This window comes from Melospiza melodia, chromosome 3 (assembly GCF_035770615.1).
Source record: "Melospiza melodia melodia isolate bMelMel2 chromosome 3, bMelMel2.pri, whole genome shotgun sequence".
In the NCBI taxonomy this organism is placed as follows: Eukaryota; Metazoa; Chordata; class Aves; order Passeriformes; family Passerellidae; genus Melospiza; species Melospiza melodia.
Window position 1 is genome coordinate 44,677,950 of NC_086196.1, and position 27,687 is coordinate 44,705,636.

At 36.6% G+C, this 27,687-nt stretch overlaps 1 protein-coding gene across 1 annotated transcript in view; it reads right to left on the minus strand.

The window, feature by feature from the left end:
• WDR64 (WD repeat domain 64) overlaps positions 1-27,687 on the minus strand; it is a 63,326-nt gene that overhangs the window by 5,340 nt on the left and 30,299 nt on the right. Inside the window, exons 12-25 of the mRNA XM_063153468.1 lie at positions 18,702-18,828; positions 16,541-16,689; positions 15,389-15,512; positions 13,878-14,047; positions 11,926-12,102; positions 10,874-11,004; positions 9,521-9,598; positions 7,745-7,835; positions 6,150-6,264; positions 4,734-4,864; positions 3,252-3,357; positions 1,576-1,637; positions 1,067-1,176; positions 87-272 (exon numbers count right to left, since the gene is read on the minus strand). Of these exons, the coding sequence (XP_063009538.1) occupies positions 87-272; positions 1,067-1,176; positions 1,576-1,637; positions 3,252-3,357; positions 4,734-4,864; positions 6,150-6,264; positions 7,745-7,835; positions 9,521-9,598; positions 10,874-11,004; positions 11,926-12,102; positions 13,878-14,047; positions 15,389-15,512; positions 16,541-16,689; positions 18,702-18,828 (1,757 nt within the window). The remainder of the gene's footprint in view (positions 1-86; positions 273-1,066; positions 1,177-1,575; positions 1,638-3,251; positions 3,358-4,733; positions 4,865-6,149; positions 6,265-7,744; positions 7,836-9,520; positions 9,599-10,873; positions 11,005-11,925; positions 12,103-13,877; positions 14,048-15,388; positions 15,513-16,540; positions 16,690-18,701; positions 18,829-27,687) is intronic.

Genomic DNA, 27,687 nt, shown 5'->3' on the forward strand with positions numbered 1-27,687 from the left:
CTGACCTTCAGATGAAAGGTGTTTTTAAAGCGTATTTCAAAACTGTTCCCCCAACCATACATGTATGTAAATGTATGAGATCTTACATGTCTCTGTCCACAATGAGAGGATATACAATCTTCTTCTTTTCCGTATGTTTGATCTCCTCTTTAATTACAGCACAAAAATCGCTAACATCAGAAGGCAAAATCAACCGACTGGTATCTGTTAAGTCAAACTTCCTGGCTTGTCCAAAGAAACCAAAATAATATCCAGTCCTGGCATGCCAAAGCCTACACACATAGTAGAAGCAGTGTAAAAGGACAGAAAAGAAAAATAGATATATTTAGAAGTGGAACAGAAGTGAGATAGTATTTGCGTACATTATCGAATTCCACAGCACTGTTCTAGAGTTCTGTGTGCTAGTCATAAAAAACATCAATGAGATTGTTTTTATAATTTAAATAATTTGAGAGTGAAGAAAAAATCAGAAGGTTGTTGCAGAAGACAGAAAAAACCCCAATTCATGTTTGTATTTCTGAAAATTAGGAGTAAATGTACAAAAATCCTGAATTGTTCCTGCAGTAAAGTGCTGCCACCAGAGCAGGATCTACACAAAATTTCTTCATTTAATACTTCCAGAAAAGCAAGAGAAACCCCTTCAAATGTATTTTTTAGCTGAGAAGGAATTATAGTTGTCTATCAAGTATCTTCAAGCTTTCATGGTCTAATTGCATACACATTGATTAGATGCCATGCTTAGGATCCAAGTCAATTTAACAAGTACTGAAAGCTAAAATAGGATTAGAACAGGAGACAACTTTTAAAATTATGTAGGCATTACCTATGTGTTCAAAGTAAAGCAAGGGCTGAAAGAAAATGACAGTCTGCAAAAGATCTGACTTCTAGAGAAGTGCTACATTAAAACCAGCTCTTTTGGGTGCAGAACAGAAAATGCACCCAGTGCATTTTATTTAAGTGCACTTTATTTAAGTTCTACCCTACATGCAAGTGCAGCAAGAAAAGGAACTTTGAAGATAGCTCAACTGATTTGCCACAGCAGTAAGGAGTGTCAGTCATTTTATACCTGACTGAACCATCAACGGATGCTGTCGCTACCACATTTTTCTCCTCATCAATAAATAAGTCAACCACTTCAGAAGAATGTGCCCTCCAGCAGAGCTCCTCCTTTATTGCCTGAGGGGAAAAAAGCAATATAACCACATTTGAGGCAGTTCTGTACCCCACCATGGTTGCTAGCTTAGTGGATTTATCAGCATGTCTTTCTGAAAATTAGAAGAGGTGAAAAAATAATCCCTCCATGAAACAGCCTGCAAATGGCATATGGTAGAAACACTACCCAGGGAACATGGATAAATTCATTCTTAATATACCTTCTTTGAACATAATGAAATAATGCTAACACCATTTTACTTATGTTTTTCTTTTTTTTTTCCACAGCATCAAATTATTATTTCAAGCACAAAATATTTATATGCAGAAAACATTTTTATCCCTGTAGAGCTCTGCATTATTTTTTTCTGTCTGTCTGGGTATACTGTTCAAGTTAAGAAGATCTGAAAGATAATTCCTTACATTTTTTATATTTCGTGAATCTTCTAAGAATGAGGCCATGTTCCAGCGAAAAATATATCCCTCTGTTGCAGAAAGGAGAAAGCAAAACATCAGTAAGTTCTTTAGTGCTACACCTTCACTTGTTGCTGCCATTGACTCTCAGTAGACACTGGGCAGAATGAAGCAGAGAACACAGGTCAGTTAGCTTACAGTGAATATAACTATTTTATTGTCAAGCTCAGAGTAGAAATAAAGGACCGTTCATTAATATGCAAAGAAACATGCAAGTTGTGAACAATGTGTCATGAACTGGATAGGTTTGAAATGGAAGTAAGGTAAATCTTTAAATTATGAGTGAAAAACAAGTCATCTCATCATGACAGTTGTCTATTGCACAGCTGAAGTATGAGAGCTTCCTGGGGATTACACTGGTTTTCAATCCTGGTAAAATGGACAAAGTTTAATTAATTGCATACATAATGAATGCTTAATGTTTTACAACCTTTTAGGGCACTCATGTGAAACTAGAATCAAAGAACCACTTTCCTTATTTCCCACAACTGGCCTAGACTCCCCCTCTCCTGATGAAGTTGCCTCTTACTTCTCATTTCTACTACAAGACAGAGGAATGTTTTGTGTAATTCCAACTTTCATACCAGTCACATTTGATTTCTAGGACTGTACATTTGCAAGCAAGGGAGGAGGCAGGCAGAGAAGCTGACCTTTTTATAACAAGGAAGAATTTGTAGAGGGGAAAGGAAATTGGTAGCAGCACTGCAGATAAAAGAGAAGAGTGTGGAAAGCATGAAAAGCAAATACACCGTGACACAAAGACAAAAAAGGCAAACGGAGAGTATCAAATGAATAGGTAGTAGGGTGGATACTTTTCCACAATTAATTGAAATCCTGTTCAGCGCATGTGGCCTTCCTGAACTCATTTACGCATTTGAATCAGAGAGGAGTGGAAACTCCTCATCATTTTCAGTATAAAAGTCAAATTATAGCTCAATTTTGAAAGAAAAGGGGAAAAATCCCTTGCTCCATCCAACAGCTGACCACATGGGAGCAGGAAGTTGTCAGAAAACAGTTTTAATACATATTTTAAAAGAAAAGTGACACATTATGATGGACACAGAAATGGAAAATTGCCAGGGTGATTCCAAAGGTTTGAAGAAGAATCAGACAGCACATAAACATTCTGCCAAAGTAAAGTCAGATTTCATGTGAAATTAAAGGTTTAGCAATGAGCTGCTAGCATTGACAAGTGCTTTTCCTATACAGCTGTGTACTGTTGGAGCCATTACTGTGCACTCAGTATGAGTGTTTGAATCACAGCTCTTGGTACACCCCAAGATGCAACTTTTTATTTAGTATTATTACCATGGAATTGAAATTTTTGCTTGTTCTTAGCCCTTGGGATCAACATCGTAATTTAGACAGAAAGTATATTCAGGGCATATGAATGAAGAAAATTTTAATGTCTTTTATGAAAACAATTCTACTGATAACACTATAGCACTAACCTTTAATCTACCATCCTTTTATAAAACACTTTTTACAATCATTTAATTATAGCTTTGGTGGAGAAAACCTGGCAGCACTTGGATCATCATTTCCACATTTCTGGCACATTGGCACCATGATATTTTCTTGTCCTACTGACTGTCCTGAACAAAATGACTAACATGTTTACTCACCTTTAGTGCCTGTCAAAAGAATTTTAGTGAAGAAGTCTGTACACAGTACTGTCAGAGGACCTGAGGGACGTCCTGCAAATGGCAGAAGTTCTTTCATCAAGTTTCCCTAAAACAAACAAACAAACAAACAATGTTTATCTTATAATACCTACATATTAATTAATCAGAATTTGAGTGCCATTGATTTTATCTATTCAAAATTACTAAGCTCATATCTATTCAGAAAGCTGCTAAGAAGGTAAATTCCTAAATCTACCAAGTGACAAAAATAGCTGTGTATTATTCTGGATTGCTGTCTCTTGTACACTGAAAGGACAAGCTCTTTAATTCTTCAGGCAAGTCAGTCTAGTTGCACCTACTCCTACTTCACCACTTACCCCTCATTTGCTATGGAAGAGCATTAGTATGCCCCTAATTTGCTACTGAAATACTGTTTTTTGCTGCAAATGGGCCCATAATGTTTCCTTCACCAACTTGTTCTATTTTTCAAGTTAGCACCAGCAGACTTCCTCCATTACTGCCTCTTCAGGACTGGGAGGGTGTGAGGGAGAATGTCTTGCTGACAAGGAGATTCTTATCTTGTCACCCATGTAATGATGATGACAATCATTCCAATGATGACACCACTGGCATATGAATTTGGAGATTGCTGTAAGAATCTAAGCACACTAATATATCAACTGTGAAGGAAACAGAACCCAGCAAAGCTCACAACTACAATACTTGGATACATTTACCATAATTTTTGCATACAGCATCTGCAAGATTACCTTCACCATCTTTCTTCCCACGGAAAAAAATTCTTCCCATGACTTGCTTTAGCTGGGATTCCTGTTAAAGCCTGACTTTTTATGACCACTGTCTGTCACAAAGAGCAATATTACCAATCAACCAATAATATCATGGTACTTTCCCTTCTTGCTGTATTTACTTTGTGTATCTTATTTAGAGTAACATGCCTGGAAAATTCTTCTAGATCTGAGGTGATATGACAAATAAGCCTTTGCCATTTGGTTGCATGATGGACTTTTCAAGCCCATAACAGTTGGAGATGTTCTGTGTTAGGACTATATTCTAACAAACCAGGACACTATTCTCTCCTGGTTTGTTACCCTACTAGTGCTAACTGGCATTATTTTCCAGATATATTTAGCCTTTTCTGACAGTAGGACACTCTGCCTTGCCTATCATCCTGTCTTAGAAGGTAAATGTTATGGGTGAATAATTAAATTCTAGACTTTCACAAACATTTAGAGTTTGTTTTAATTACTTGAAGTCATGTTTCCTTGTTTTCTGCTTGCCATTAAGCCCTGCTGCAGTTACTAAAGCAGAACTAATTTGTGTCCATGGAAGAAACTGATAACCAAAAGATAGAATAAATATCTGCTGCTGCAATTGCTAGTTAAGGAGCAATTTTCCAAAGATTACTGGAATTATCTTCTCAGTGTTCCAGTCCCTTCCCAAAGACATTCAGTTGGCTACCTGACTACTCCACAGGCGGATACAGCCACTTTCATGAGCAGAAGCCATTAGAGGGGATAGTCCTGCTTTAGCCTTCAACAATTGTTCATTCACCTCCGGATCCTGGGTGTCCTTACAGGCAGTTGTTTCTTCTGCTTTGGAACACAAATGATCATATATTTTCTCAAAAGGTTTTAGTATTGCTTTTCAATGCACAGAAATTACATAACACTAGAAAAATAATTACATTTGAAAATAAAGCCCATCATCAAGATGGCATTACTCCAAAAACATTAGAGGCATAGATAAAGATAACTGAAAAGAAATGGGAAGGATCTTCATTATCTTATCTAAACCAGCCAGAACTATTGCTCAGTGATGTAGGGGAAACTTAATTAGAAGAGAGCCATTTTAAAGGATTTTACAGATTTTACAGGAACTGCAAGCACAAGTGAGAGTGGAGGAGGAGTGCAGGACATCAGGACAGTGGTCATCAGGACAGCTACCAGGCAGATGTGCAGCCTCTGCAGGAGGCTTCTAGAGACAACAATGAATTCAGCAATAAAATTTAATAATGACATGACACTTAACACTTCTGGAATCATAGATTTTTACACTTATTTCTCCAATTGAAAACTTTTGCTAGATGCAAGGGGATGATCATAGAGACCCATTCTGAGTTTCTGCTGTGACTTTTCCAGAGCTGGAGATGCTGGCAGGACCTTCATAGACATTCAGTGGACACAAGACGTTGCATGAGCGTCTATTTAACTGGGCAACAAGGCTTAGGAATATTCTAGTTTTAGGGCATGCTTTTCCTCCCAAATAAATTGATCTTAAGTCCATACTGCAGATGATCAAATTTCTTATTATTGGGAAATTCTGCTTTCCAGCAGAGGATTTCTAAGGGATTCAGAAGAATCTAGAGGATTTATTTCTTGCAAATTCACCAACTCATTTCCACAGCTTTAACTCAGGCTCTCTCTTGATTATGATTTTTTAAGGACAGACACCATAATGAAGAATTTTCTTTCAAAAATTTCACCTAGTTTCACAGCTTTTGTCTGTGGGCCCATTTATTGATGCTTGACTCAAGTTGGCTCTTGCTATATTATTTCAATAATTCATTGCTTGAATATTTATGTAGAAGAAAAGTGTGTATAGTTGACATTCCCAAACTCTGAAAGTGTTATCATGTCAATTTGGAGAAAAAAAGCAATTAAAGTCTTGCATATCCTGCATCTTGGCCTGGCTTTTGGGAAATAATTGCAAGTTAGGAGGGAGAAGAAGATGATGAGATCTATCATCCACATACCAAAAATATCCCAATTATTCTAAACAGTGTTTGCCAGACAAACTGACACACTTATTTTCTATAATAATCTGGGCAGAACTCATGGATCAACATCAAAAAGAATGAAAAACATCTTTCTGTACCTGTTTTTATTTCAGTATTAATTTCATCATTTTTTTCAGTATTAATTTCATCACTTTTTTCAGTATTAATTTCATCACTTTTTTCAGTATTAATTTCATCAGTTTCTGCATTTTTCTAAAAGAAACAAATAAAATATAAGATAATTAGGAAGTGGAATTTGGATATAACTACAGAACAGTTCACTGGATGAAATTATTATAAGAACTTATTTTTTTAGTTTGATTATTCAAATATTTCTCCAATTTCCACTGAGTGTAAAGAAGAAACACTTTTTTGAAGAGAATCAACAGATGAACAAATCAAAACCAAAATTAATGGGAATTAAGGAGCATGTTAAATGTCAATTTGGCTCAATAGCCCTAATTTCTCAAGACAAGCAACATCAGTCACAATTGTGAATGTAACCAAGATCTCTTTGAGAATGTCATTCAGAACATGCATATAGTCTTGTTACTGCCTTGAGCAAAAATTAACAAAGTTTAAAAAAACATTTATACATATATAAATATTTACTCATGTCTGCATTTTCAGTAAGAGAATTTTCAGAAATCCTCATTTGTACCTTGCTACAGGCTTCTGAGGATCTCCAAGGCTGACAGCAATCAGCATACTGACCTCAGAAATTGCCAAGTCAAATAAGGCAGGGAAAACTCTGCGGCCTCGAGTGTTTGAGGTATGTCAGAAAGAGGACAAGACAAATCTCATCCTACACATTTATGTGTAAGGCTTAATGTATGTGATTTCCAGGGATTTTTTTAAAGACTGAAAATCACTTTCCGTTGTTATTCCAATGACGACACAGCACAGTGTATTGGATACTTTAGTTTGTAGATGGCAATTAAGTCAGAGTTTGCTTGGGAATCTATCCAAGTGCCATGTTCTGCTGAAACAACATGATGGTAAGAATCTGAGAGGCAGCAGGATTCTCCTCTTTTTGCCTACTTAATTTTTATTGCTCTGCAAGCATGGCATGTCCTTCTGGCATAGAAAGGCAAAAAAGTGTCACAAAACCCATAATGCTATCCTTAGCAAAAAAATAAAAAATATGCAGATTGAGACACTGATAAAGTGATGGCAAAAAAAAAAAAGAAAAAAAAGTGATACTTTCATTTGAAAGAATGTATCCAAGCAAGCGTGGCTGCAATGTTGAAGTGGTTCTGCTATTATTCAATATTATTCAAGTACTTCATGATTTGTCTATTTTACCTTCCCCCCTGAATCTTTGTATACCCCCATTTGAAAGTCAGAATTACTAGTGATAAGTATCTGTCAAACACTTTGATAGTTAGCTATTCCATGTGTTACAGAGCCAGCTGACTAACAAAGGATTCTTAATGCATGCACTGTGACAGTCAGTTTACAAAACTAAAAAAGCTTTGTTAATTATTCATAATTATTCACAATTCTTAATTATTAATTTCTTCATAACTCATTCCTAATTCATCATTCTAAATTCTTCAATATTCTTGATATTTAGTTTTGCGGATGTTGTTAGGGAGTTATTTTAGTAAGTTGCAATATTTTAAAATCAAAACCAAAAGAAATCAGAAATTTGTTTTGAATGCTACCAAATCCATCAAACCAGCATGCCTACCTCATGTAGGTCTGAAGAACTTTCCTTGTGCTCTGCAATGGCACTGGCATCACTCCTCACAGAATGAGCAGAGGACATGGAAATTCTTTTCCTGTGTGAAAGAAATTATTGAAGATCACTGATATTCTTGAAAATACTATTTGATACCTGGAAATCAACATCACCCAGCAGTAAAAAGCATAATAAAATAGTACTTAAACTGATTAGACTAAGGGTTATTGCTTTTATATATTTTTCTAAGTAACTAGGCAATATTTGCATATTACACAGCCAGCCTCTCCTGGCAGGAGTTTTGAGCTAATGGAATCCATAGTAATTGAAAAGTAACATTGGTATTCATCCTTAGGGCACAAAAGGGAAAAATTAACTGCCTGCCAATGGCTTTTTCCCTTTCATTTTACACAGTACTTACTCTGCAAATAGTTTTCAATTAATCAAAAAAACTTATTTTAAAAGTGTTATGAAAACTCTCAATAATGCAGTTTTGTGGAAGAAAATAATGAAAAAAATGGATGTGATCTGCATTGTTTTTGTTTCTGAGTCATGAAAAATTCAGACTGTGTTAATAAGTGGTTCTTGCCACATAACATGCTAGTGTCACTGCTGCTCTGCTTTTGGCAAGAGTATCTGAATAATTGGGATAGTTAGAAACTATACAGCTGGGGCAGTCCACTTAAATTTGGTCAGGTGGCCATAACTTTGCAATTCTCATTGTTTGATTTTACAGATTTGCTATCATGCTTGAACATTTGTGTGTGTGTGTGTATGTGTGTATGTGTGTGTGTGTGTGTGTGTGTGTGTGTGTGTGTGTGTATGACCACAGACAAATTTATCCTGGTATCTTCCCAGTAAATACAAAACATCCTAAGACTATGATTTTCCAAATCATTATAGGATTATCCTGTTTAAGAATAGCAAAAGCTTATCTTCATTTATAAAAAAATCTATTTATGAATTTTAATCACTCCTTTTTTTAATTTAGCTAGGATTTCTTAAACTAATCATTAAGTTATAATGTCAAAAAGAGAATTTGTGTTCAATTAAGTAGCACTGATATCAAGTTGCATAAGCTTCTTGAAGATTTTAAAGCAACATAAGGCCATAAAGCAGCTTTATGGTTCACAAGAGCAAAAAAGCTGTCAAATTGCTAAAAACTTAAAGCTGCATAAATACTTAAACCATACTGAATCCTTTTGGCTAACACTGCCTTTGCATATCCATGGGAAGACAAGTGTTTCTGAAGTGAGGTACAGGTGCAATGCCTTTCTTTCAAAATGAGCATTTTTAGCTAAAATTCTCTTTTTATTCAATATTATCAATCTATGGAAGCTTCTAGCTTGTTTTAAGAGGAATCTTGTGGCTACACACTTTGATGTGCATGCCTCTTTGCTGAGAGTGTCTAAAAGCAGGAGGATTTTATCAGGTTTAAAATAAAGAAAAAGTCTGCTGCCACAAAATAGAGATAAAAGAAGTTATGGTACACTGGAAAACTGATACTGGGCAAAAGCTACCTTCTGTTGAATTCTTCAACATAACTGAGACTTATGAGACCGTTTAGAGAAAAACGGGAGAGCTGAGTGGAAAAAATAACATTGTATTTTTTGACAAGCATTATGAAAGTTTAAGACTTGGAAAATTAATTAACAGTATGGACTTGAATTGATTAATTACAAATAAAATCGTAATTCAAATAATCTATTTTGGAGAAGCACTGCATCATTTTACTACAACAAAATACCAAATTACTGTGCCAAGGAAGATAAAATGCACAGTTACCTGGAAGAGGAAACACTACGTACAAGGAATAATATGGCATTGACTCCAGAGCCCTCATTGTCTTCAGCAGTTATACGCCTGAAAACAAAGATATTTGTACAGGATGTATCAGATAGGTTGTATATTTTCCCAGAAAATGTTTCACATTTAACTTGTAATTAAAATAAAATTAAAATTTTGATTTCCCAGAATGCATGCCACCTAAAGTTGCAGACAGTTTTTCAGAATCAGTTATTCAGTTATGATGGTTTAATGTCAGCGGGCAAGACATACAGAATGTGCCTGTCACAGGAAAAACAGGTACCTGACAGAATGATGAAAATTTCATTCAGCCAAGTATTTTCTTGAAGATGACTATTTAAGAGGAAAGTGAAGTAACTTAACTAAGTTAATGTAAGCAATGTACCTTTTTCCTGGCACTCAAACAGTGATGTGAATCCTGGGTAAAGTACTCTACTAACATTCACCTTCCTGTCTTCCATGCATTAATATGAATTGGCTGCCTCATATATGGGGAAGCAAATATAAAGAGAGAGCCACTTCTGAACTGTCTGAACTGCAGTAAAGTTTTGATTATTTTTCATGGTACAGAAAACTTGTCTCGCTTTCTCACAAACTTGCCAATTTTGCTCATGAAGGATGAAGTGAAACTCTTGGGTAGGATAGTTAAATATTGATTTTGTATGGTCCTAAAAGACATATTCTTTCACTAACACAGGAATACTGCTATGCTGCTCCACTCAGTCTAACTAGACATATTGCCATTGTTCAGTTTACTGATGTAGCAGCTTAATGGGGATAAGAATATCTGGAACCATCCTGTGATCACTCTTTGTAACTTTCTCTGAAAGATCTTTACTCTCAAACCTCCAAAATCACATCAGGTTTCTCCTCATTGAATGTGACTTCTAGTCTTGTAAGTATGGACAGTGATTGAGATACTGATAATGTAGAACATCTGCAATTATCATCTGAAGTAGCATTAGTTCCAAATGTCCTCCCAAACACAAAACTTCCAAAGTAAGGATGTCAGTAGCAGCTTCTAGTCCATGACTAGAGTGATTTACATAGTGAGAGCTTCCTTCAGTGGCAGTGCTAAGTTACATTAAAACATTATTTTTAGTTACATCATCCCTTTCCCCAGTGACCCTCCTGATCACTTCTCCTACCTGCAATCTCAGGACTAGCTAGCAAAGTAATTTGAAGTTGGAAGGAGGAGGGCTCACATAAATTGCTACTTTAATTCCTGCTTGTAAATCACCCTTTATATTTGGGCATATTGGAATTTCTAGTATGCCATTGAAAAGTTTGTGTGACATACTGGAGATCAAAAGGCATGAAAGTAATACTTACAGGCATGTCACAGAGGCAGATTCAAAATCCCAAAAATTTATTTCACCATTTGCACTTCCTGTAACTATTGATCTGCCTCCTTCTACTTGTAAAACATCAAAACACTTAATATCCACAGAAGATAAAAAAGTCTACAAAGAAGATTAAAAGAAAAAAATGAGTAGGAGTAAGAGTAGGACACTATAGACAGTGAAATATTTTAACTGGTAATAGAAAAAATGTCTAAATTGACAGTGTCTACAACAACTGCATATGGGAGGCTATTTTAATACTATTGTATTTAAACTATGTAGAAGCACCAGAGGAAACAGGAAGTGAAAGTATTGGGAGACTCCCTGCTGCAGAGGACAGGGCCTCCAACCTGACCTGCTTTTTACAGCACAGTTGCAATTTGAACATTTAAAAACAAGTGTAAGGGCTGAAGATTAATCATGAGTCGGTATCTGTGGAGATATTCTAATCAAGTTAAAGGAAGAAGTCATTGAACAGAGATATAATGACCTTTCCATGAACACCATCCACACCTGTTACAAAGTTAGAGAAATTTTACAAGACAGAACTTAAGTCTTGTGGACTACTCAAGTTAAATTGAAACATAAATTTGCCATTTTATTTTACTGAAGCAGTAAGAGGAGAAAATGGAATCACTCAGCTTGATCTGACCGTGCCACTACTACTAAAGGTCAGCCTAGCTATAGGAGGAAAGACATGTCATTTCTAGAGGTGTTTATGTGAGACCCTCAACTTACTATATTGTACAGGAATGTGAAGTTTATGTCCAGAGAAACTCCTTAATTATGGTGATAACCATGCAATGGACTTCTAGGAAGAGATAGCCCTTAGAAACATGATTTATTCTGCGCATTTATTTCAGTATACTGAAAAGTTTGCAATCACAGAATCATAGAACATGTAAGGTTGTAAGGGACCACAGTGAAGAATAATTATTTGGTTGTTGTCCTGCGGCTAAAACATGAAATACTTGTGAGCACAGTAAACATTTTACTTTCTAATCTTCTGTAAATGTTGTGAAACTTTGAAGTGTTTCTCACCTCTTTATCATTTCTCATGGAACTGGTGTTACAAAGAAGCCGAATGTCCGGAAAAAAATATTGTGTTTCTAAGGGGGAAGGCTTCTGTGACAGATACACAACTGGATTCCTTTGTGGAAATGGTATTACCTCCGGAAGCATCCATGTGACATAAAGATCTCTTTGAGCTGAGTCACCCTATTAAAATAACCAACTTAATGAAAGAGGAAGGAAAGAATTTCTCCATTCATAATTATAGTAAGTGTGGATGAAAAGCTTGTTTTCTTTGACAAATTACAAAAACTGTTACAGGTATTAACTAGCATATGCCTAAACTGCAAACTGAAGCTTCATCTAGACATATTCCAGCTCCCCTTAAATTACCTGCTGATAAATTAGAAGCTGTGCAGCTGTGGAATTCAAAGCTATTGATTTTACTTATTTTAACTACCTCTTTAAAGTAAGTTGTCTCCTTAGTTTTAGGTGCTTATTTCACAAACATTGTTACTCTCCATTTCATATCTACCAAAACATCCAGCAAAAGTGATGGCTGTTGCAGTTGTCTGAGAAGAGAAGCTACAGCTCAGCTAAAGCCCTGAGTCTCTGATCCCTCCCCATCGTGCCTAGAGGCATTGATACTTTTCCAACTATAACGGATTCCCTCCAGTATCTAGTTCCTGCTCTAACATTGACATTTCTGTCCATTTTAAGAAGTGTTACTGAAATCAGCTCCTTAGGTTTGCTACTGTTTTCATAGATGTCTTGAACTGTAGAATGAAGCAACAATTAAGATTTTAGTAAATCTTATGCAATTGAGGTATTCAAACAAGAAATACCTGTAGGAAAGGACTAAAAATTGAGAGATCTGTAGTAGAGTCCTGCAAAGGATCAACTGTTTTAGGCTGCTACTCACATTTACCTTGCCAACTACTATATTTAAAGCCTTTAAAAAAATAATAATAAAACAACCTGTATTTCTCATTATCACAGAAATGTTTGTGGAAAAATGTAGTTCTGCAAGTATGTGAAACAGTATTAATCTACTTAGCTTCATAAAGACTTGGAGGAGATTCAACTCCTCACCAATCTGTTTGTCAAGGGATACATTTACATCATTTACACACAATGGACTGTTAAATAATTTCAGTAATAACACTGAGGAGCAGAGCAAGTAGTGTGATGGAGTATTTCAAAACAGTCAGAATAAGATAAGAAAACCTTGAATAAAGCAGCTTTTCATTAGCAGGCTTGAAAGAATATATTATTTACGGAGATGAGAGCCTGTATATTTCTTTTTTCTCTCAAATATATCAGCTGTCTAAACCCACATTTTCTACCTTGCACATAGCTGCTTTAAAGTTCCAGAATTTTGTTCTAAGTTAGAAATTCCAATATGAGGAATGTAATTCCACAGATATAAGGTTTGTTGAGAAGTTAAGCCATAATTATTGTAAGCTGCAAATGCATCCTGTTAGTTTTAGCTGAAAGGAACACAGAGTAGATGCTCAAAATCAAGCCAAGCAAGTCAATCTGATTTATTACTGCCTTGTTTCTTGGTATCAGCTCCTAAGAATCCAGTGTCTTAATCTGTTAATTAAAAAAAAGTATACTTTCATCAAAATATCATCTTAAGAAGTTCTTTAAATAGACTAAACACTATCTGTAGTAACAACAGTAATATTTTAAAGCTGCCACCTCAAAGGATCTGTAACTATTGAAACCTCAATCAAAAATGAAAAAGCAAACTCGAGGAAAAAAATTATGAGAATGCTGGAAACCAGTGATGGACTAACAAACATTTTAGCACTAGACAGAAGGGCAAAAAGCTAAGTTGATTACATTGAAAAAATAGATTGTTCCTTGACAGTTTCTATAAGTTTATCTACTAATTAATAAAAAAGTCTTATTTTACCTCAGAAATGAGGGGCTACCTAATGAAATTAGTGGGGAAAAAGGAAGCATATTTCAAAAACCTGAATGATTTTTATCTTCCCTCTCTGTTCCAAAACAATAACTGCATGTTGACCCTCATCAGCCTTCAGATATACTATCTTCAGCACACGATGCTCCTCATCACTGTCTTGTGTTAAAGGCAAAGCTTTAACTTCTTGTCCGCTTTCAAACTCCCAGATTTTCACTGTTCCTACACAGAGATGACAAAAATGTAGAAAAGGGAATGAACTTTAAGCAATAAACTGTGCTGCAAATCCAGAATCTTAAATAAGACCAAACAGGGAAAAGAGAAAGAAAGAGAAAATCCAATTTGATATCTAGAGCTAGCTCACTGGTCTTTCAAAAATTGTAACTGCGTGTTTCTTAGCAAAGCAGCTGTAGGGCCAAACAAACTTAACAGAAAACATCACTACCCTCTCAATTTTTCCATCTTTTATTCCATGTCTATTTTTTTGTGCAGCCCAGGAGAAAAGATCTCTGCTTATATTACTTCTTACAGTTTCTGAATAACATTATCAGAGAGCAGAGTGTGGACTATCTGGCAGAAGACTTTGGGCTCTGAGTGACAGCAATGAGCAGAGGGACCTGATTGATGGATTTACCCCAGAGAGCTACTGGGGAGAAGGAGCTACAGAGTTTTCTTAAGTAAAGCAATTATTTACATGTGACTTTTCTTTTGTAAGACTTGACAACATTCACCTTCTGTAGTGGTCTTAAGATCCATAAAGGGTGTAGTCTCTGTTTCCAGGTAGAAACAAGAAATATTAGCCAATATGTTGTGTGGGAAAGGCCATCATTTTGTCTTCATGTGAGGTAGCTTTCATAAGTGTCACATGTTTTAGAAATTCAGGTGTGTCTTCTTGAACATTTTTATGTAAGAAGAATTATTCTGTCATGTTAACAGATTATAAAATTATTAAAGCTTCCTGCACAATTCGATGTGCACTTGTGTATTGGAGAGGTGTAGTCACATTACCTAAAACTCACACGCCATAATAACAGACATGAAAAATACAGAAAACATCTATATCTATCTATATCTATCTATCTATCTATCTATCTATCTATCTATCTATCTATCTATCTATCTATCTATCTATCTATCTATCTATCTAATCTTCTAGTGTTCAATGACTTCCAAAACTGTAAAATTGATCTTAGAGACTAGAAAATTTAAAAACCACCATTCTTCATCTGCAGCCATTTATTTATACATCTAGGTCCTAAGTATCACGAGGAAACAACTTTTCAGACCAAGAGCTTTGAAGACAGTCTTTCAAAGAATAATAGGCTAAAAAAGCACCAGAGCCCAAGCAGCCCAAAATCATGTTTCTGTGAACCACCTATCAAAGAAAACCCAATCAAGATCCACTCTGCCCTTCTACAGACTGACAGCTGTGCAATCAAAATTAATTCTGTCACTGAGACAGTCAAGGCAAAGAGTTTTGTCTGCTAATGTAATATGCCATTAAAAAAAAGGTAATAAAAAGTAGTAAAGGTAAAAAAAGTAGTAATTATTTAATTGCTTTACCATCACATGCCCCAGTAGCAAGATAAACCCCATTTCTTTCAATGGCTGCACAGGTCACCTCAGTATTCAGCCCATGTGCATCTTCTATTTGATATATTTGAGATCCTGTTTCTAGGTCCCAGACCTAAAAAAATAATATTAGTTATTTTTAATACATCCTCTAAAAGTGGTCACACAATGTGTTCTACTGTAATAGGAGAAAGTATGGCCAATAGCAAAATTTTTTACTGAAACACCAGAGTATTTTCCCTGAAAATGTCCCTCTCTCTGGGGAAGCCACTCTCAGGCAGGGGGAGGCTCTATTTTTTATGTATTCTCTGATAAAGATCCTTGTTAAGTCAGATAGACTGATATTAAATATAAAGTGTTTTTACAGTTTGAAAGAAAAGAAATTTAACTAGAAAGAATTGTTTGAGTTATAGTTTCTGTGCAGAATATACAAATGAGGCTTTCCATAAACATTTGGTCCAAAAACATTGAAACAACTATCTCTGATCATTATTGAATCCTTTTGGAAATTTAAGCAACACCTTTTAATGAAATACTAGTACAAAATTTGGTCACTGTAATGGGATGGCTCAGATGCAACTGGATTTGTCAAGTAGCTAGTGATTTCATATGTACTGGAATCTGATTTTCTGTAGCACAAAGTGCTCCAAATTATCCTGTGATTGTAATAGTGTTGCAGCCACTGTGGTGTAAGGAAGGCAGGGTTTACAGTGACAAATAACATCTTTGAAGATAGTATAAACTGAACAAACCATTACACAAGCCTTTCTCCACAGAAATGCCATGCATCACCAACTGACCCAATAAAAAGATTCTACCTCTCCCTACAGATTTTGCCATCTAATGTACCAACAGCTGGTGAAAACTACATGTACTCAGTACCTCTTGTGATTATTGTAGAAATGTACTGTAGATTATTGTCAATTACTATATATTATTGTATTTATGTTAAAAAGAAAAGTTGAATCTTCTGAACTCAAATGGGCTCCATGACTACCACTTCTTTGGACCCCAAAAATAGCCACAAAAACAACACTTTGAATAAAAAATATTAGTAACTTATCAAATTTCCTGATAACTTACTCTGAATACAAAAGCTGAGACTTCTATTTTTCAGTATAAAGGGTGAAAACTTACACTCACCTTTAGTATTGACTCAGTGCAAATGCTGAGAATCTGGTGAAAAGTCCTGTTGTAAAGCAGAACATTGAGGCTCTTCTCATGTGTCTGAGGCAACTCTTTTGAATCTTGTGTCACATTAGCTAGGGGATAAATATCAACGACATCTGAACCTGCACAAGGTGAGGGAAGTGAGAATACATACATTTTGAGCATAATTTTCCTGGAAATTAAAAGAATTCAAGTAAACCATTGGGTTCACACGAGTTCTTCTGAAGATGATACAGAATATTGTCTGGTTTTTTGAGAACACGTTCTCTGACGCAGAAAACATTCTTACACTGTCCCCAAAAAGTACCAGTCAAACAATAGCCAAGTATTTACCAGTCTTACACAGTCCTCTGCCCACTTTTGATGAGATTGATATCCTGACTGCAAATTAGTAGAAGCCATAAATCCTCCAGTTGCAGAGTTCGTTGACATCAAATGGAATGAACCCAAATACATAAAATTCTAACTGGGAGATCTGTCTCTCAAATAAATTCTGGTTTCTGCTTTCTTAGAGATAAAGCAATTCTATCTGCAGGCAATGATGATGTCTTTCCAGTACCTTCCCTATACAGCACTGCAGTTCTGAATGGTGTTTTCCAAACACCTCCCAGTGCTCTCAGATCAGGGGTTGCAAAGGCAGAGGCAGACAGGGACAATAAGACAAAAGAAAGGACAAGGTCTGTACAGTGCACTGAAGCCAGAGTGCATATGCAGTTTCCCACTGCAGCCCCAGTATCCCTGCCCTGATATCCCAGTGGATCTACCAGCAGAGGAGCAGCAGTGAGCCCAGAGCAAAGGAGGAAATTGCCTAATCCTTGGCATAAATCCAGCTCCAGAGGTCAGCAGCTTAGAAACGGGCACAGAAGGAAAGCTATGGCAATACTCAAATGAAGCATGAAGGGGAGCTGTGATTTATGAATGTCAGTGAATTACTAAGTGAAAATCTCCTCTGTGAAGCCAGGTACATAGCAATGAGAATGAATTCACTCATATACAGCCCAGTCTTTTGCCCTCTTCAGGGGCAAGGAAACATTGACTTAGGCTTTTAATGAAATCATTAACACAGTCTAGGACCAGACTTTTACAAATATTTAGGCACTTATAGAACCATTGTTTATAAGAGCAAATTACCTCATTTTGTCAAGGAGTGACCGGTATAAATTCCCGACATTGCTAAGCCTTGAAAATCTCACAAGCATAAATTTGAAATGAAGACAGTATCTGTATCCTTTAGTGATTAAAAAATTCAGTAGACACCATCAGGTCACTGAAAACAAAATGTTTCACATTCGTCTTCTCAGATCTGACAAGCTTTGCAAGCTTTGTGCCTTGTTCCCAATCCAAGGACAGAAAAAGCTGTCTCCAAAGACAATTACCTTATTTTCCTGGTACATGTCAGGTCTCTAAAGCCTCAGAACATGTTCAAAGCTGTCTTTTCAAAGCTGCATCTTTGGGGCAGACAAACTGCGCTGATTTCAAGAGTCTCTGCCTTAGATATAAAAAGCTAACATCCTTAGTGCCAAATGCAAAGCTCTGGTCCCTCAGAAGTGTCAGACTCCTGGCTACAAAGCCAGGAAACAGAGCCCAGAAACCCCAGGTTGAGTTCCCACAATATTTTATTCCTAATCAGTTGGGCAGTGTGTCTGTTGACACCTCAGGTTGTAGGGCTGTCTTTAGCCACAGAAATAAATAAGGAGTTTGAATATACTTGGGAGGGCTCCACAGAGATTGAATGATGCTGTTTTCATCTCCATACAAGAGGCAGGTCCCACAGGAATAGTTAGGAGGAGATCCATAACTTAACAGCTTTCAAGAAATTACAAGTCTATATAACAATCTGTGTAGTTTAATTTTGCTGTGGGAAGCTCACCTTGCCTTCAGAGAAGCCTTTCTCATTTCCTATGGTTCCTGCTGTTAATTCCCATGCTGCATATTTTCATGCCATTATCAGTATTGAAATTGAATATATAACCCACTTTAAGACAGCCTTAATGTGCAATTCCCTTGTCTCCCAGTATTCTGTATATTCTCATATACCTTACTGCTGTACTCAACTTCAGCTGTATTTAATCATAAAGAAAATTGGATTCTAAGAGTTGGGGCATGCTCTTGCACACCAACTGCAATAACATACCTGTGAAAAGCAGGCCATGGTCATTGTCAAATACCATGGGAAAGGAATTCATCTCTTCTGGAGTCCTGTGAGCTTCATAGAAGACCTGCAGTGGTGAAAGAGTCTGTATATCCCACACTCTAAAAACCTAGAGGAGGAGAGAGATGAGAAAATCTAGTGCTGTATCCTGACTGGATTTTCAACTCTTTTGTTTCTAGCACATTAATATTATAGCCTCCAATGAAATTTACATTGTTAAAAATGGTACATCCCAAAATAAGCAAGAAAAATAGCAAAGGTATCTTTATTCCCATTTTACTAAGGATAAAATGCACAGAAAGGCTGAATTTTGTAGTCTTCACCTGAGAAGTCCACAGCAGAACCAGATCTCATAAAAACTGATTCTACTCCTTAATGACAAGATGTCTCCATTGTGTGTGATACTTTTCTGTAACATACAGATAAATGCCACTGGTTTAAAAATTTGTATTTGAACTGGAGTATGAAATGATGTGCAACAGTACAAAGATGAATTTCAGGGGACACTGGAGAAAGAAATTCCTGAAACCTTTGACTGACAGCAGATGTTGGAACAAATCAGGATCAGAGCACGCTGCAGAAGTATTCTTTTTATGCATATAAAGTTGTTGTGCTCTCCACAAGGAAATGCCATTGACCACAGTCAGGGTACCATCCTGTAAGGAGCATTAGATGCATTTAGATGTATTTGTTCTTACCTTCAGGTTCAATGGAAAGCACAGCATTTGCTTTGAACTCTAGAATAATTGTATGTTAGCAGTGCTTTTCATCCTGCCTGATCAAAAGCTGTGTTGAACTTACTGCCATCCCATGTCAACTATTTTTTATACTTCAAGAAATCATGATTTAGTTTCTCATTGCCTTTAGTATGGCCTTTAGATCCCATGGCCTTTAGTGTGGTGTATTTCTCTACAAGATAATTTTATTTTGCTCTCAAAAGTTATTCAGTCATTGCATCTGCCTGCGATTCAACTTAGTCAGCTGCCATAACTGGTGAATTGTATGTAGGCATTTGTGTAAGTCATTTTATTCATTCAACTGTGCTATTCTGATGGCTTCACTTTTAATTGGGATTTTAACACAAAGACACATGTTGGTACAACATCAACACTCATCAATCCTCTGAGTGTTGTGGGCCCTGACAAAATCGCAACCTGATTTTAAAGGATGTTACAGTGGATCCACCAGAATTCTGAAAAGGAAGAGAAGAAAAGGAATGGATACATCAGTCAGTGTTTAATTACCTTTGGCACCAGAGAGAAATTCATACACAAGTGTTTCAGGTTAAGTAGAAGAGAATTTCTCCTTAATATTTTGGGGTTTTTTCAGGAAAACTCAAAAAGAAAGGACTCTAAAGAACTTTTTACTGAGAATAAATTTTCCCTCAGATAGTACTGAGTCAAAAGAACCATGTCCATCACATTCCTCTGACTGACTTCTGATTACATTTCAGAGTTTACTCAGACATACAATTTCTAAAGCCTACGAAGAGCAAAACAGTCATTGAGAAGTCTTGAAACAGGAAATCCATTTGAATAGGAAAAAATCATGACACCCTTTATCCAGCTGAACAGTAGACCAGCAAAAATTGAAAGAAGGATTGATGATGAGAATTGAGAAAGTTAGGGCAATATCATAGGTGGATCTCCAAGGTCAATTTTGATACACTCACAACTAGAGCATGTAAAACAGGGGTAAGATCTGAAAATTAAGTAAAAGTGGAGATACTACAGTCAGGTGAAAATAATAAGTCACTGAACAAAGATAAACCTTCCCATAAGCATCACCCAGTTATGTTACAGTGTTAGTGAAATTACACAAAACAAAAATGAAGAAAGACAATTCTAATAGTGTAATGGACTATTCAAGTTCACTTGGTCAAAAAGTGAGACATAGGTTTGATATAATATCAAGGCAATAAAAAGATGTTTTTATAGCACAAGAGCATATAAGTAAGAGCTTCCTATGCTATTTCTTGCTGCTTGTTCCGCTGTTAAGGCCAGTAGCACATTAAGAAAATGCAGTCACTTAAAGTGACAGCAAAAAACCTCGATACATTGCAGCATTCATAATCTCTTCCCTGCCTTATGGCTGCCTTCTTTTCCCAGCCCGTGGGCAGGGATGGGGAGATTACACAAACATGAGTTCCACATGACTAACTCCCACACACGGCATCACCAGCGTGGCCGCGAGACACAACATCAGTGCTGCTCATCCGCGTCAGCACACAGGCTGTGCATGATGAAGCCATGCATGAAGAGAGGCAACAAAAGGCATGCTTATTTAGAAATTAGCAAGTGGCTAGGGGCAGTTGCCTTAGGAGTGTTGTGTTACTACTAACTTTACTGTCCTACTTATTTATTGAAGAATTTCCCACAGCAGCCTGAGAAATACCAGGAATCCCCGAAAACCTCTGAGAGCATATTCTTGATGGCAAAGTGCTTTTGGACTGTGTCTTCTGAAATGCAAAATACAGACTACATACAAGCAAACAAAACATATTAGGGAGGAGAAGGAATGTGGAAAGAAGGTGCTTCAAATACTATTGGAAACAACCCACTGTTTCAACTTTATAGGGAAAGCTGAGCTGTAATTCCAGCAACATTACTTCTACAATAGTACCTTACATTAATTAACCAAACTTTGCTTGGTTTAGTTGTCGGCAGAATTGGCTTTGATCCACAGACACACTTTTTTAAGAGCTAGCAGAGCAGGCACACTTGCCTGTGTTCCCACATTGTGACCAGCCTTCTCCACACACAGCTGGTATCTGGCACACAGGGGCATTCAAGGAATGCAAACCGCATCTCTTTATCTTGGCTGCAACAGCCCCAGAAAACCACTTTATTATCCTCTCCAGGACTGCAATATGGAACAGTTCCCTCTGTTCTCACGGGCTCTTCTTGTGTCATTCATTTTTCAACCCAATGGCAAAATCACATAGTTACAGATGGAATTTCCACAGACACTGATAAAAAAATTGGGAACCAAATTGCCCCAGAATTCAGTGGGACTTCTTGCCACTGAGACCCACTCTGAGCCTTCTGACATCCCCTGAAAAATTTAAATGCCTATATTTGCACTCATAAACATTTTCCTCTTGAGCACGACCTTCCTTCACACCCTAAAACTCAGAACATAGAAAAAAGTCTGAGCAATCTTTTCCATTGGCTCTGAAGCCTTTGTTTTATGAGCATGTAAAACTAGTAACACACCTCTCTTCTATTTTTGTCAATACACTCAAAGACAGACAGAAGACAAAAGATTCATTCTTAACAACTAAAATGTGAAGAGCAGAGGGAAATAGAAAAAATATGAGAAATAAGGCCAGAAAAATTGATAAATAAATTTTTTACTTGTTCTCAGTACAATAATGTACAGGCTTGGGAACACTTATCTCTTGCCAGGTTTCTATGAAGGCACTACTGTGGAAATATGCTTTGACTTTGGAAGAAGTAAATCCTGTTCTCCTTTCTGTCTGCAATTAACTGAGATAGATAAGGACTAAAGAAGTTCAGCTTTTGCCCCTCCCTCTTCCCCCACCAAAGCATAATCCCTTCCAGTTTCTGCTAGTTAAGAATAAGTGACTTTAAAACACTGTTCTATGGGAAATATCTCAATAACTCTCTAGAGAAAACAGAAACTTTCTTTTAGTTCTTCCAAACTCACATTCTGCTGATACTTTTTGAAAGTTAAAGAATATTTTTTTTTAAGAAGTCAACTTTCCTCTGTTTTACAGAATAGTGATACTGAAAGCCTTTAAAAAGACTTATGAAAAAACACTCATGCAGGAAAATCCAAAATCCAACCACTCGTGGGGCAGAAAGAAGTTGTGCTAGCCACAGTATTCACTGTAGGCATAGGCAGGAAAAGTGAGGAACAATTGAGGTGGATTTTTTGTTGAAGCATTTAGTTTATCTGCTCCTATTTGCTACCCTGTTCACTTGTTTGAGAGGGTCATTTAAGGCTCCATGGTCTAAATGAAATAATTCACAAATTCATATAGAACTTTGGAGGCCTCAAAGACAAAAATCACCAGGCATGAATGTCAAACTGCAGTTCTGCTTACTGTGTTACCCAAGTTATCTGCAGAGAGTGCCTATATGTGTCTTGTGATCCCTGAAGGTGATCCTGCAAGGTGCTACAACTCCCTGTCACAGTAAGAAGACTTAGGAAAAAATGGATGTCAATGGGATTACTTGTGAGGTTAAGGCAAGGAGGATTTAGTTCTAATCACATTAATGCAATGTAGTGCAGCAGCCAGTACTATATCTACTGCCTTACTGAGATAGCAACTTGACAAAGTACAAAATTATGAGGATTTCAGATCACTTTCTCAGATAATACCATTAATGGGGTAGTACAGAAAATTACTTACTTTTCCCAGACCTGAAGGGCTGCTGGAAAGAAATCAAACTGTTGTATGCAGTAATGAGTCTAATTACATAGTAATGAGCCTGAAGGATATTTACTGGGTGCTGCTATTGAAGGGTATAAATGCTCTGCATGTCTTGTCTCTGTACTGTGTGCAGGATGTGCTGACAATAGAAATTCCTGAACCCTGCTGCAAAGACAAAATAACACTCAACACTTCTGGAGAACAGCTTCACTGGATACGTAGATGGTGTGGGGGTCAGAAACAGGAAACTAGAGGTATAGAACAGAGGTGGCTGCCCATGGATACCTGAATCAGAAGAGTTAAAAACCAGTCAGGTTCCTCCTGTCAATCTTCAACCAATCTTAGAATGATTCTCTCACCTTAGACAAAGTTTTTGAAGTAATTTTACTTTTTCATGGAATAACAACAATTGTGGTTGGAAGGGACTTTTGGAGAACACCTTGTCTTATACCATGGTTCATTTAGGCCACATAGAGCAGGGCCATGTCCAAAGGGATTTGAAATATCTCCAAGGAGAGAGATTCCACAACCTCTCTGGGGATCCTGTGTCTGTGTTTGGACTCCCTCACAGCAAAGAAATATTTCTTTCTTTAGAAGAAAGAATCTCCTGTTAAAGTATTCATTGTCTTTGTTCTGGTCTCTGGGAGTCACTGAAAAGATCCTGGTGCCATCTTTTTTACACTTTCCCTTCCAGTATTTATCTACATGAAAGAGATCTCCCTTGAGACTTCTGTAGGGTTTTGTAGTGGTTTTTTTTTTTTTTTTTTTTTTTTTTTTTGTTTGTTTGTTTGTTTGGTTGGTTGGTTTTTTTTGACTATCTAAGGCACAGAGTGATTTGAATATTAGAAAACGGGACAGGAAATTACAGAAAATTGAGTATCTTACATGAGAAGTCTGAAGAATATTCAGTGCTATTGAAGGTTTATGCAATATAAGAGAAGAATAAAATTCTTAATATCTGGGAGAAACAAACAAACCAAAGAGAATAAAGGCACAGCAATAAGAAAACTTTGGTTTCAAAACTGTAAACAAAAACTGTATCTGATATAGATGGCCACATAATTTTTGTGAAGGATGACTGGAACAGATTTCCCAAGTGCCTCTTTTTCAAATTATCTAGATTAAATTTAATACTGTTATACAGTACGTTCCAGTAATGCTGTGATTAGCAATGGTTTGACATAAATTAAGCAGTGTGTTTCCAGCCCAGTTGCTCTCATTTTTCAGGAAGACAAACGACTGTACTATAAATATATCCTTATAACAATATCATGTGCTTTCAAAACTGCTTAGACAGACAGTCATACTAACAGGCACTGATACAATCACCTGCTCAGCTCCAGACTGACAAAGACACTTATGACTTCCCACAGGGATATCGCCCAGCCGATATTAAGCAGATCAGGAGACAGAGGACAGGAGACTGATAACATCAAGGCTTGAGTAAATTTGCAAAAGTCAGAAAATGAAAAAACTAATAACATATCTTGCCCCCCTTTATCTTCTCTGAAATGCTAAAAATCTACCCTTAGGTTGTGTAAGAGTAAAGCTAATATGTGTACAACAGAGCTACTTCAGGATAGGCAAATTTTAGCAAGGAAATGCCTATGTGGTTGCATCATTAGATTTTAAAGAAATTATGAATGGAATGAAACTCTCCCATGCCCCAGAATGAAGATATGAGAAATTCCTGCTTATTGCACTACTCTCCTGCCATGTGTAAATGTGTGTATTGCTCTTTAGCTATGAAAAATAAAATTACTTTTAAAAAGAAAAAAAAACAAAAGAACAGTGATTTTTCTTGTTTAAAACAAGGGGTTTGTGCTTACAAATGATACTGTACAGTGTTTTATAGACTGGGAATATAGTCCTTATATTAGCCCTATTGATCATCAAACAAAACTTTTAATGAATTGAAGCCTGGAGGCTGAAATGTTGTTCTGACTCACTCAGGTGGTCTAATTCAACCAAACCCATCACTGGAGATATTGAGAGACAATGTCAATGGGACACCTAGTCAAGTAAATTTTGGCTTTCTGACTTCCACTGACAACTTAAGTAGGCAAGACATGGAGTTGTAGCCTCCACTGTTCAAGCTGTGAATCCCTACTCTGCACTGAGAGAGAATGGCTGTCACTGCTTTACAGCCTTTCAGTACAGGAGCTATTCCACTTGGACTAACTCTTGTCAGTCTGCAATAGCTGGTCAGGTCTGCTCTCTGCCATTAGCCTTAGCTCCTTGTTTCCACAGAGTGTAAGATCATCCTTCAGATAATGAACAGCTTCCTGCCATATCTCCAGGTTTAATAGCCCCTGTGCCTACGAGTGTTCTTTCCCCCCTGGATGCTTCCTGAATGTATTCAATCAGTTCTGTAATATGAAAAAAATGAAGTAATAAATGCTCCTTGAGGCAGGATGAAAGTAAGACTGGGCAAACTATAGAGAGACAGGGGCAATGAAGGACCGAGTCACCTGAAGGAGCAGAAAACAATAAACACAGAAGAGATTTCCTATGCAATATTCTTCTATCTGTGCTGAAGCATCAAGTCAGTTTTCCGTTATTTCTTTACCCCACAGACTGTTCTCATATTACCATATACTCTGTAAAAGCAATTGTTCTGTTTATTGGGCCCAACAGGAAAAAACCAACCCAAGCAACTATAGCAATTTCTATTAACTTAGAGTACTGGTAATTGTAGAAAAATGCATTAGTGGCGGATCAAGTACCTTTATACCGGACAATCTTGCCTTGCCTGCTTGAAACATCAAACTGATGTCATAATTCATTGTCTTTCAAGTGTATCTTGAAGCATCTGAGGACGCTGGTTAGCTGAAATTCCAAGTCCAAAACTGGCTTTTTTAAAGGACTTAATGTATTCTACCAGCATTTTTTGTCAATAAAAAAGATGTTGCTTCAGTGCTTGAAAAAGCCATATTATTTTACTTTGCAAAGAAAAGATGCAAAATAGTTCTAACAGTATAAAATGATCACTCATTCCTTTTTTTATAGATCCCACATGATAAATATCAATGGTATTACAATCATAAATCTAGAGATAGGCTTTGGCAGTCATCTTAGAAAAAATGTTTCTTGAAAATTGCTTTAGTGGCTTCTTCAGAATAATACCAATCAAAGAGTTATATACATTTGCATTTACAGTCATATACATATGCTTTTACTTTTATGCCAATAATCTAATCTATGCCTATAACATGACGACACTTTACAAAGAGTCCATGTATATATGCAAGCCTGAGTCCATATTTTGGTACAATGACACAAGGGATGAGTTAATATCTTCAGACAAATTTAAAAGTAATTATTTTTTGGAAATATTTTCAACCAAAATGTAAGTCAAGACAGACACACTCTAAGCGTAATTGTGATGAATGTAGCTCATGTTGGTCTGTGGTATATAATTTAACATACAATTGTGATCGTGGGATATCTCAAAACAAGACTCAGAGAATGTTCCTATGATTAGAAACACACAGATCAGTATTTCAGATCTTCTTGTAAATTCATGTAACTGAACTGCTGAAGAAAATGACATGCCTGTGGACTACAGCTGTAACTGTACCTATGCAAACTGTTATCTCCAAGGTATTCACAAACTGGAAGATCAGAACAAACTTGTTTCCATGAATATTATACTCCAAAGCAGGTTCAGCAACACAGAAATATGAAAATTCTTGCTGCGGCCCTCCCCTCTTCCTCAATGTCACTACTATGGAAATATTAATTCATATGACTAAAAGTCATACAGAAATTATATACAATTCAATGCCTAATTCTTATGTTATAAACCCAAAAAACTAAGTTGAATTTTTGTGACAGGAGAATTTGAAAATTTTTAATAGCTGCCTGACAACTTTTTATTAATAATTAGTCCGATCAAGAAATCCTTATAAATGTTGGAGCAAACAAAATGCTTATGTGCTGGAATAGTTAGAGAAATCTTAATTTTCTTAAACAGAACGATGGTTTGAATTCAAATTCTAAAATAGTTCCTTAATTGTTGTGGTAATTTTTTTTGTTATTACTGGCTCAGGACAACTTGTTTTCAGTTAGATTAAATATCACAGAGGTTTCTTTAACGCTCTCCAGAAAGCTGTATTGCATATTGGTGAAAATGCCAGAGAGTAAATCAGGAAGTCTGCTCCAAGAAGAAGACAGCACCACTCAGATGTTTCTTCTGCTGACAAAAGCAGAACTGATCTAGTAAAGCATACTAGTTTTGACTGGGGTAGAGTTAATTTTCTTCCCAGTAGCTGGTATGGGGCTGTGTTTTGGATTTGGGCTGAACACAGGTTGATAATATAGAGAGATTTTTGTTATTGCTGAGCTGGGCTTGCACAGAGCCAAGGTCTGCCGAGTGATCTGTACTTTTGGAATCTACCCCACAAAGTTAAGACAGTGATGCCTCCCTTCCCTTCTCCTGGGATCTACTGTCTTTTTCATGCTGTGGTATGTTCAGACTGTTAGAGTTAGGAATCTTCTAAACTAGCTTTTCCACTATAATACAAATCTCCTATGATCTCTAATTTTTTCACTAGTGCTCCGAAACCA